This window comes from Anomaloglossus baeobatrachus, chromosome 10 (assembly GCF_048569485.1).
Source record: "Anomaloglossus baeobatrachus isolate aAnoBae1 chromosome 10, aAnoBae1.hap1, whole genome shotgun sequence".
In the NCBI taxonomy this organism is placed as follows: Eukaryota; Metazoa; Chordata; class Amphibia; order Anura; family Aromobatidae; genus Anomaloglossus; species Anomaloglossus baeobatrachus.
The window spans coordinates 144,253,464-144,264,906 of NC_134362.1; the positions used below are offsets into that span (position 1 = coordinate 144,253,464).

The 11,443-nt window shown below is 46.4% G+C and overlaps 1 protein-coding gene across 2 annotated transcripts in view; it reads left to right on the forward strand.

Moving 5' to 3' along the window:
• Positions 1–11,443, forward strand: part of ATP6V0D1 (ATPase H+ transporting V0 subunit d1) — a 153,107-nt gene that overhangs the window by 49,591 nt on the left and 92,073 nt on the right. For both annotated transcript variants that reach the window (XM_075325710.1, XM_075325708.1), the window contains exon 2: positions 7,214–7,385. In XM_075325710.1, the coding sequence (XP_075181825.1) occupies positions 7,214–7,385 (172 nt within the window). The remainder of the gene's footprint in view (positions 1–7,213; positions 7,386–11,443) is intronic.

Genomic DNA, 11,443 nt, shown 5'->3' on the forward strand with positions numbered 1-11,443 from the left:
TCCGCTCGGCTTTCCCACGCACAGGATCCCTCGTCCGCTCGGCTTTCCCACGCACAGGATCCCTCGTCCGCTCGGCTTTCCCACGCACAGGATCCCTCGTCCGCTCGGCTTTCCCACGCACAGGATCCCTCGTCCGCTCGGCTTTGCCACGCACAGGATCCCTCGTCCGCTCGGCTTTGCCACGCACAGGATCCCTCGTCCGCTCGGCTTTGCCACGCACAGGATCCCTCGTCCGCTCGGCTTTGCCACGCACAGGATCCCTCGTCCGCTCGGCTTTGCCACGCACAGGATCCCTCGTCCGCTCGGCTTTGCCACGCACAGGATCCCTCGTCCGCTCGGCTTTGCCACGCACAGGATCCCTCGTCCGCTCGGCTTTGCCACGCACAGGATCCCTCGTCCGCTCGGCTTTGCCACGCACAGGATCCCTCGTCCGCTCGGCTTTGCCACGCACAGGATCCCTCGTCCGCTCGGCTTTGCCACGCACAGGATCCCTCGTCCGCTCGGCTTTGCCACGCACAGGATCCCTCGTCCGCTCGGCTTTGCCACGCACAGGATCCCTCGTCCGCTCGGCTTTGCCACGCACAGGATCCCTCGTCCGCTCGGCTTTGCCACGCACAGGATCCCTCGTCCGCTCGGCTTTGCCACGCACAGGATCCCTCGTCCGCTCGGCTTTGCCACGCACAGGATCCCTCGTCCGCTCGGCTTTCCCACGCACAGGATCCCTCGTCCGCTCGGCTTTCCCACGCACAGGATCCCTCGTCCGCTCGGCTTTCCCACGCACAGGATCCCTCGTCCGCTCGGCTTTCCCACGCACAGGATCCCTCGTCCGCTCGGCTTTCCCACGCACAGGATCCCTCGTCCGCTCGGCTTTCCCACGCACAGGATCCCTCGTCCGCTCGGCTTTGCCACGCACAGGATCCCTCGTCCGCTCGGCTTTGCCACGCACAGGATCCCTCGTCCGCTCGGCTTTGCCACGCACAGGAGCGCTCACCCGGTCATCAGCCATTTCAATCGGCTTTTCATGCTATAGGTATTCTTGATTGTCTGAGTGCTCTTCTGTTCACTATAAGAGAGTTGTTGCCTGACATCTTATCTCCGAGAGAAAAAGATTGACAGCCTGAAAATGGACATGTTTGATCCTTAACTTCCCCGACGTTCAGTTGCCCAGGGCCCTAAACATTAGATAGTTGACTGAACCCACTGATATCTGCATGTTCAGCTAATGTGACTAATGTGATGGAGCTTATCATAGTCTTGAGTCCTGGATGCAGACGAGTGCCAATTTCTTTGCTTTTTGTAGGACAGACTGTGTTGCAAGGTTTTATTCATCCAGAAATCGCACAAAATTGCCTCCTGAGCATTTTCTTCATCATTTCTGCACTTGGCCGAAGCTGTGTTAATTTTACCTTCTGTTAGTAGACTCGACATGTCCTCTTGATGGGCTGTCATCACGGCATTATTTGGATACGCTTCCCAGGTCTAACGCTCCCGTTTTTTAAGTTTTCCGAGTCCAGATCATTTGGACGGTTCACTCCTGACATCTGGTGCAACTGACACAATATTACTGACCTCCTCTCTGCATCGCTTTCCCTCGGGGACTGGAGCCGGTTCAAACTAAGAACATTTTGTTCCAGGCTTTTTTTCTCTTCGCTACATCCAATGCTGAAAAGATACATGGCTTCTGGGAGCGGGGTATGGTATATGTTACATAATGACATATATTTAGTTATAAGACAGTATATCATGGCTTTATGTTTTCTTTTGTAGGTAACACATTTTCCTATGTTCCTTTGTGCAAAATCATGACACCATTAATGTGTTATTCCACACGCCGGTCTGATTGTTTATTACCCAGTTACTGTTAGATCCCATTTCCATGTGTGAATTCTGATGGAGAATGGAGCAGTAAATTTACGATCCTAAGGAATTGTCCACCTTTGGGATGTGGGAGGGTTTGATTTTCCCTTACCTGCTTATAATGCTACAATTAAAGGGAATCTGTCACATTGAAGAGGAGAGCAGGGGACCGGGGCTTCTAGACCGCCCCTCAGACTAGGGGGACCATAGCCATTCCTTATCTGTTACCTCTGAAGGTGAGGATGTCTGAGCTGCCTATCCTGGCCCTGCTCTTGACCAGCCCTGAACGTATACCCCCCCCTCCCCCCACCCCAGGGGAGAGTTCAGGGCAGGAATGATAAAAATCAACAGAGATAGACAGGGGAAACCAAAACTCTAACTCACAGCACGCTCCCTCAAAGGTATAGGATAATAAGAGGTGAGGAGGAAAAAACAAAACGACGAGAGAATTCCACAACAACTGCAAGCACCATGCAATATAATCACCAGCAGGACTGGGACACAGACCTACACAGCAATAAACTATAGTCTGCGTGGGAAGGCAGACTCCACCATCTTAAAAAGGCGGGGACTAAATGTGATTGGTTTCCAACAACATGTGATCCTAGAGGTAACCAGCAGGCTAGCAGAGGTTACCTCTTGCTAGCCTGAGCATTAATGAAACACAGCTGGTTGATGCCCGAGCCTACCTGTGTAACTCAGAGGCACCAGAGAAACCATAGTGTGGGGTGTCAGAAACTGTAGTGTGAACAGCGTCGGATGCCGTCATGACACTCAGCGAGGGATGAGCAAAACTTTGTGACAGATGGGGTAGCAAAAAGTTGTTCACTATTCTAAGAGCAGCATGATCGGGACAGAGGCCATGGTTACAGCTATGTAGCACGTACTGGGCTACTTGCGATACTTTTGATAAAAATCACCTATCTGATGCAGAGCTATCAGTTCTCTGAATGCAGAACTCTGGATAACCCTGCCCACACCACTGATTGGTATTTTTCTGCCTATGCACAGTGTACACAGAAAGCTTCCAGTAAGTGGTGGAGATGGGTAATACCAAGTTAATGAAAATGGAGAACTACATGGCATCAGGTTTACTGCAGATCTACTTCTGTGCTAATGGATCTTCAGTCCCTGCAATCAATATAAAGGGTTGTGCCACTGCTCATATATTTATACTAGGTATGCCACCAATATAAAAGTAGTGGAGATCCTGTAAAATGAGGGGATCTATGGTAGCAGAACAAGCAAATCAAGCCAGACAATCACTGGAAGCAAGGATCACCAAGCTACGAGTTGTCTTCTTTTGGACACCTCATATGAAGAGGACATGGTCTGAAGAATAGAGGGAACAAGACGAAGAGGAAGATCAGCATCCCGATGGCTTGATACCATCAAGATAACAGCAGAGAAGACCCTGGTGGACCTATCTAGGCTTAACCAAGATCGATCTTCCTGTAGAGCATTCATCCATTAAGTCGCCATGGCTCGAGATCTAGCTTGAAGGCTGTTAAAAGACAAGAAGAAAGATGGCAGTTGTGCTGCTGTCCACGGCACCCTACGAGATATTCTCAATTATTTTCTCTTCTTGGTTCTCGTGGTTCTATTATTCAGTAATTTTCCATTAAGTACTGTTTACAGATAACATACCTACTTCTAGATAAGTATCAGGAAAGAATGCAATTAATAGTCACTCCAGTATAAACCAGACAAGATCTGCCTCATTAACTTGGAGAAATCAGCCAGGCAATTCCATCTCCTTGTGATTACCTTTAATGGTCCATTGAGCAGTTTTCAATATATATTTCTGGTTTTCTAGAGGCCGGTTATGTCTCAGTAGACTTGCGCTGTGGAGCCTGACAGTTGGTTTGATATTAATTTCTCCTAGAACTTGGTTTACGTTAATTATTCTTATTTGTCTGCAAACATCACTGATCGCATTGTCATTTACACAGGTCAGATCTGTGCAGGATCTGTCCGATGTGTATATGGGACTGGTCACATTGTAGTCTCCAGTCTCCTCCAGAAATCGGTAGAGCATAAGTCGGGTATAGCCTCTTTTTAGATTTTCAGATTCTTCTTTCTTGAATGCCACCTTCTTGGTTCTCAAAAAATGGCTTCTCAGTCTATTTCCACATGGACCTCACCGGCCAGAATATAGAAGGGTGTAGGTCACAGCCTGTGCCAAAATATAGAAGAAAAATTACCTCAACTTGTATTAAAAATATATCTTTTAAATCCAGTTAAAGTGTAACACACACACACACACACACACACACTCTTATATACACATACACACACAGTATATCAAAAAGTGAATACACCCCTCACATTTTAATATTTTATTATGTATTTTCATGGGGCAACACTGAAGATCTGACACTTTGATACAATGTGTAGTCAGTGTGCACTGCAGCTTGTTTGTAAAACAATGTAAATTTGCTGCCCTCTACATAACCACAACACACAGCCATCAATGTCTAAACCGCGTGCAACAAAAGTGATCACACCCCTTTAGTGAAAAAGGACCAATTGTGCCCAATTAGCCTATTTCCCTCCCCAGTGTCATGTGACTCATTAGTGTTACAAGATCTCTGTGTTGAATGGCGAGCAGGGGTGTTACATTTGGTGTTATCGCTCACACACTCTCATACTGGTCACTGGAAGGTCAACATGGCACCTAATGGCAAAGAATTCTCTGAGGATCTGAAAAAAGAATTGTTGCTCAATAAAAAGATGGCCGAGACTATAAGAAGATTGCCAACACCCTGACACTGAGCTGCAGTACGGTGGCCAAGACCATACAGAGGTATAACAAGACAGGATCCACTTAGAACAGGTCTCACCATGGTCGACCAAAAAATTGTTTAAAAGAACTGAGCGTTCTCGGTGGTTGACCAAAGAAGTTGACTGCACGTGCTCAGCACCATATCCAGAGGTTGCCTTTTCGGAATAGGCGTATGAGTGCTGCCAGCATTGCTGCATGGGTGGAGGTCCGACGCCTGTCAGTGCTCAGACCATACACAGTGCATCGCACTGATCTGCATGGCTGTCTTCCAGAAGGAAGCCTCTTTTAAAGATTATGCACAAGAAAGCCCCTAAACAGCTTTCTGAAGACAAGCAGACTAAGAACATGGATTACTGGAGCCATGTCCTATTTTCTGATGAGACCAAGACAAACTTATTTGGTTCAGATGGTGTCAAGCGTGTGTGATGGCAACCAGGTGAGGAGGACAAAGATAAGTGTGTCTTACCAACAATCAAGCATGGTGGTGGGAATGTCGTGGTTTGGGGCTGCATGAGGGCTACTGGCTGTGGGATGGGGGGGCTACAGATAACGAGGGAAACATGAATGCCAACATGTATTGTGACATACTGAAGCAGAGCATGATCCCCTTCCATCTCGAAACTAAGCTGCAAGGCAGTATTCCAGCATAAAGACCCCAAGCGCACCTCCAAGATGACCACTGCTTCACTAAAGACACTTAGGGTAAAGGTGCTGGACTGGCCAAGCGTCTCCAGACCTAAACCCTATTAAGCATATGTTGGGTATTCTGAAATGGAAGGTGGAGGAGCGCAAGGTCTGTAACATCCTACTGCTCCGTGGTGTCATGATGGAGGATGGAAGAGTCTCCAGCGGCTTTTGTGAAGCTCTAGTGACCTCCATGCTCAAGAGAGTTAAGGCAGTGCTTGAACATAATGGTGGCCACACAAAATATTGACACTTTGGGCACAATTTGGCCACTTTTGTTGCCAGCAGTTTAGACATTAATGGCTGTTGTTATTTAGAGGACACCATATTTACACTGTTATACGAACCGTACACTGACACTGTACATTGTATCGAGGTGTCAGATCTTCAGTGCTGTTCCCTGAAAAGATATACTAAAATATTTACATAAACGGAGGGTGTACTCACTTTTGTGATATAGTATATGTATGAGTATATATAATATGGTATATAATAAAAAAATGAGAAATCTTACAGTTCTCACCCTGGCCACTAGCCCTATTCTACACTCATACTTCCCTTTTTAATCTTTCAGGGAATCCACAGGTACATTAGCAGCAATAGACAGAGCAGAGTATTAAAGCCTCGAATGATCATTTCTCACCTCCATACACACACTTCTGACTTGCGTCGTACATATTTTAGAGTTTAGATTTATATTTTCCAGTTGTATCGTCCATCAGATACCTAGACAATGGCAGCTGTGAAAGTGACCCGCTCGTAACGTAGCAGAAACTATTGGACAAAAGGTGATCATTTCCGGGAACCGCTCATAATCCCGAGCGTCTGATTAGTTATGAAGGTTCTAGCTTCACTTTACCCAATAATGGCCCTTTGTAACACCAGCGTGTCACGTGCAGCTCTTTTTAGTAGATTTGTCTCTAATTTACTGCAGATTTCCACTTCTACATAGTTGTGTTATGATTAAACAGGTTTCAGCCTTAACAAATAACCTTCATTTTAAATGTTATTTCATAAATTAATAATACACATGAAGATCTGAAACTTTGTAATATATGTTATCAGAGAAATCTGTTTCTTCTTCTGTACTGATCGTTCACTCTCAATTCAGAGATAAAATCTGCCCCATTACTGAGATAGAAGGGCAGTTGTTGGTTTATAGGTTTAGCCACGACTTCTTTATTGATGGACCACCCTTAGGTCAGGCTGTAAGTATCTGATCGGTGAGGATGCAACTTCCGGCACCCCTAATGATCAGCTGTTATCGGAAGCAGCCCAAAGCTCTGATGTTGCCAGAACCCAGCATCTCCATCCAAGTCATGGTGGCCACGGCCAGGTTACTGTACATAATCTCCTGTTCTTCTGGGTAGGTGGTGGTCGCAGTGCTCAGTCTCGGCCATTATAGAAATGATGGAGCTGAACCCTCACTGATCAGAAATTAGTGGCCCCCTTTAAAGAAGACCTATTACCACTGCTGATCTGTCTGTTTTAGTAAATACATGTATCCCTCATGTTTTTCTAGATAAATGCATTGCTCTATTACTTTATTCTTCATAGAAATGTATTAATAAATTGACAACTGGGTGTTACCAACTGCTTCTGAAGACGTATGTGCCTACGGGGTTTGGCATTATGAGCACTGACTGTTGGGGTATATAGGGACACCCAAAACACCCACCGCTCAGCTGTCACATTCTTCATACATCTCTAGTAGGCGTAATTAGGATTGCACAATGCGGAGATACCATACCATGCCCCAGAGTGATGATTTCACTGGGAATATGGCTATGTACTGAAAGATATGGCAGGACCAATCCTGGAGAGAATGGAGGGGTGGATTGTGTGCTGTAACTTGGTGCCTAATTTCTCTTCATTTGTGTCCTACAGATCTCAAGCTCCATCTTCAAAGTACAGACTATGGGACATTTCTGGCTAATGAAGCCTCACCACTGGCGGTCTCTGTTATCGACGACAAGCTCAAGGAGAAGATGGTGGTGGAGTTCAGGCACATGAGGAATCAGTCGTATGAGCCTCTTGCCAGTTTCTTAGATTTTATCACGTAAGTCTACAGAATGTTTTATGTTTTCCTCTTATTTTTTTTTTACAACGTACTTAGGAATCCAAATAATTCTCTAATACTACACTGCTTATAACGTGAAGGACACGCCAAACACCTCAGTGTAGCCCCACGTCATTGTCTTTGTCTTTGCAGGGTTATCCGTCTGTCCCATCTGGAAGAATTAGCGAGGTTGAGTCAGTGGGCCCTGGGGAAGAAATAGCATGGCGACCCCTGAAAAGAGACTGACCTTTGGAGGTGGTGGCCACATACACTTATCCTTCTCTAGTTTTGCATTTTACTAGAGTCCCTGTCACTACTGGTACCGCCATTCAGGTTACACTGCTTTGACTGTGTATTAGTGATCGTCTGAGGAATGGGTCCTTGTTGGCTTGTACAAACCTCCATGTGATGTCCAGTGGTAACCTGCCTGCTATAAACCATTAGAGCCATTGTTATACCTTACTGGTGCAGTGGGCCTTGGATCCCTCCTAGAGCAGCACAATACCTGGTCGGCCTCACTCTTGTCAGAAGCAGATCCTAGATAATGTACTGATGCTACTGACTGACCTACGGTCCCCAGACCTAAATCCATTTGAGAACCTCTGGGACATTGTCAGTCCATCCAACACCGCCAAGTAGACTCATTACAAGTTCACTGATGCCTTAATGCTGGTGTCTGAAGTGAGTCACCATCTCATCAGGACCATGCCTGCACATTGTTGGAAGTTCATACAGGCCCATGGGTCCACACACTATGAGGTCGCGATCTTGTGATATCTTGTGTGTTACCATAATGAAATTCACTCAGGGATCCACCTGTGATTTTTCTTTTTTATTTTTGGGGCCATTTGCAACCCAACCCTTAACTGGTTGATGAATTCAAAGCAATTGATTATTGATGTATTATTTTGTCCTCGATGAATTACAGTTTTGATTCTCAACTTGAATCTTTAGTTCTAGTTTTTAATGGGAACATATAACTTTAGTTTGTGTGCGTAATCTGTATATACTCAGACACATGTACAGCATAAAGTTCTTTATATATATATATATATATATATATATATATATATATATATATATAGATAGATAGATAGATAGATAGATAGATAGATAGATAGATAGATAGATAGATAGATAGATAGATAGATAGATAGATAGATAGATAGATTAGTTTATATATATATATTTTTGAAATAAAGGTTGTAGACCAGCTCACCTGTCTGAGCTCAAGCCCCGGCGTCCTTGTTCTCCTTATTGCACGGACCCGAAGTGGGAGACTTCCAAGATATGTAGAACAAGCTGAAGATGGATCCAGCAAGGCAGAATGACTCCAAAGGGCAAAAAAAGTTTTTTTTGTTTTTTTGTTTTTTTTCTCTGACTTTATTATCTAAGAATAAAAAATTCCAGAGCTCTTGACAAGTTGTTAAGCGCAAGGTATATGCAGTATGGACTACGCGTTTCGGCGGACGCAGCCACCTTCTTCACGGTCCCAAGACAAAACTGATGTACTAGTATGAAGAGGGCTTCAGCCCACGTAACCACTAGTGAGCTGACACATATGAGTTTGATTAGAAGAGCCCGAGTTAAACTAGTAAGGGTACTTTCACACTTGCGTTATTTTCCTTCCGTTACAATCCGCCCTTTTGGGAAACAGCGGAATCCGTTAACGGATTCCGCTGTTTCCCATAGACTTGTATGGTTGACGGATTGTACCAAAAGGAGCTGCGTTGCTTCCGCTGGGCGACGCTTCGTTGCTTCCGCCCAGCGGGAGGAACGCAGCATGTAACGTTATTTTGAGCAGCGGAATCCTCTGGATTTCACTGCGCATGCTTTTTTTTTTTTTTTTTTTTTTTTTTTTTAAATCAAACTTTATTTTGGCTCGCGGTGGCCGAACGTTCAGCTGAGCGCCCGGCCGTCGGCAAGCGACAGCGCTCAGCTGAATGACCGGCCACCAGCATGCCCGGCCGCCGGCAAGTCACAGCGCTCAGCTGAGCGCCCGCCCGCCGGCATGCCCGGGCGCCGGCAAGTGACAGCGATCAGCTGATCACCCGGCGGCCGGCTGCAGGGAGCGATCAGCTGATCACCCGGCGGCCGGGAGCGATCAGCTGATCACCCGGCAGCCGGCTGCAGGGAGCGATCAGCTGATCACCCGGCAGCCGGGAGCGATCAGCTGATCACCCGGCGGGCGGGAGCGATCAGCTGATCACCCGGCGGCCGGCTACTGGGAGCAATCAGCTGATCACCCAGCGGCCGGCTGCAGGGAACGATCAGCTGATCGTTCACTATAGTCTGCCGCTGGTAAAACCGGGAAAAAAAAAAAAAAAAAATCAAAACGAATTGCGTTGTTTTGCAGCATCCGTTGCATCCGTTGTGTCACTATATGCAACACATCCGTTGCATCCGTTACACAACGCAATGCAACGGATACCGTTCAACGCAAGTGTGAAAGTAGCCTTACAGTTTTGCACATCTGACATATAAAAATGTAGCCTGAACAACACAGTGTACATATATCACTTACTGGAATCAATAAAAACAAGTAAACAGAGTGCACATACATATACTTATAAGTGATAACTAAAAAATATTGCAGCATCAAGAATAATACACATTTTTAAACAAATAATATCTTGATTATTTACCATTCTATACATTGACCAGATATTAATATTGGATGGCAAGATCCATTCTATTATTGAAGCCAAAAGGGATCCTGGTTTCCAAGAGAAACATCCATTTGCTTTCTCTTGCAAGGATTTTTTTCTGCAGGTTACCACCTCTCTCTGGTTTAAAAACTTGTTCTATGCCAAGAAAAGAAAAACTCTTCAAATTTCCTCCATGTGTATTAAAAAAGTGCCGAGAAACCACTGAGGCTCCTACTGTAGGTAGATTAACAGCATCGGATAGATGTTTACGGATTCTCATTTTAAGAGAATTCATTGTACACCCAACGTACTGTTTCTGGCATAATTCACAATTAATGAGATAAATCGCATTTGTAGTATTGCAGTTGATATAAGTCAGAACATCAAATTGTTTTTTATTATGAAAGGAAATTTCCCAGGTGAGATGTGGAGGACGGGGACTATCAGCAGCGGCGGCAGCGAGGGAAAAATCAATGTTTTCAGCTGCCAATGTCCATCCCCCTCTCACCGCCGCCGCTGATGGTCCCGTCCTCCACATCATCTCCCCTGTGCATGCACGCTGGGGACAGCGGTACTTCGGGGAACACGTGGAGGACGGAACTATCAGCGGCGGCGGTGAGAGGGGGATGGACATTGGCAGCTGAAAACATTGATTTTTCCCTCTCGCCGCCGCCGCCGCTGATAGTCCCGTCTTTCACGTGTTCCCCGAAGTACCGCTGTCCCCAGCGTGCACGCACAGGGGAGATGATGGACCCCTCTCGCTGCCACCGCTGATAGTCCCGTCCTCCACATCAATCAGCGGCGGCGGCAACGAGAGGGAAAAATCAATGTTTTCAGCTGCCAATGTCCATCCACCTCTCGCTGCCGCCGCCGCTGATAGTCCCGTCCTCCACGCTCCTGTCAGCTCCACGCAGTAGCGCGATCAGCTGAGCTGTCACTGAGGTTACTCGCGGCCACCACTGGATTCAGCGGTGGCCGCAGGTAACCTCAGTGACAGCTCAGCTGATCGCGCGGCTGTCTTCAGTTGCTGCGTGGAGCTGACCGGAGCGGCGGTGTCTGCTGCATCTCCGGTCACCTCCATGCAGCAGAGCTGGAAGCGACGCTGGACCATCCTTGATTACACCGGACATGGAGGGCTTTGTGGGGCTTATTAAATGGGAGAACGAGGGAATTTGTTAGTGTTTTTTATTTCTAATAAAGGATTTTTTCAGGTGGGTGTTTATTTACTGTAACTTACAGAATAATCATGGAAGGTATCTCGGGGAGACGCCTGACATGATTAATCTATGACTTATTGGCAGCTATGGGCTGCCAATAACTCCTTATTACCCCGATTTGCCAACGCACCAGGCCAAATCGGGAAGAGCCGGGTACTGTCCCAGAACAGCCGCATCTAATGAATGCGGCCAT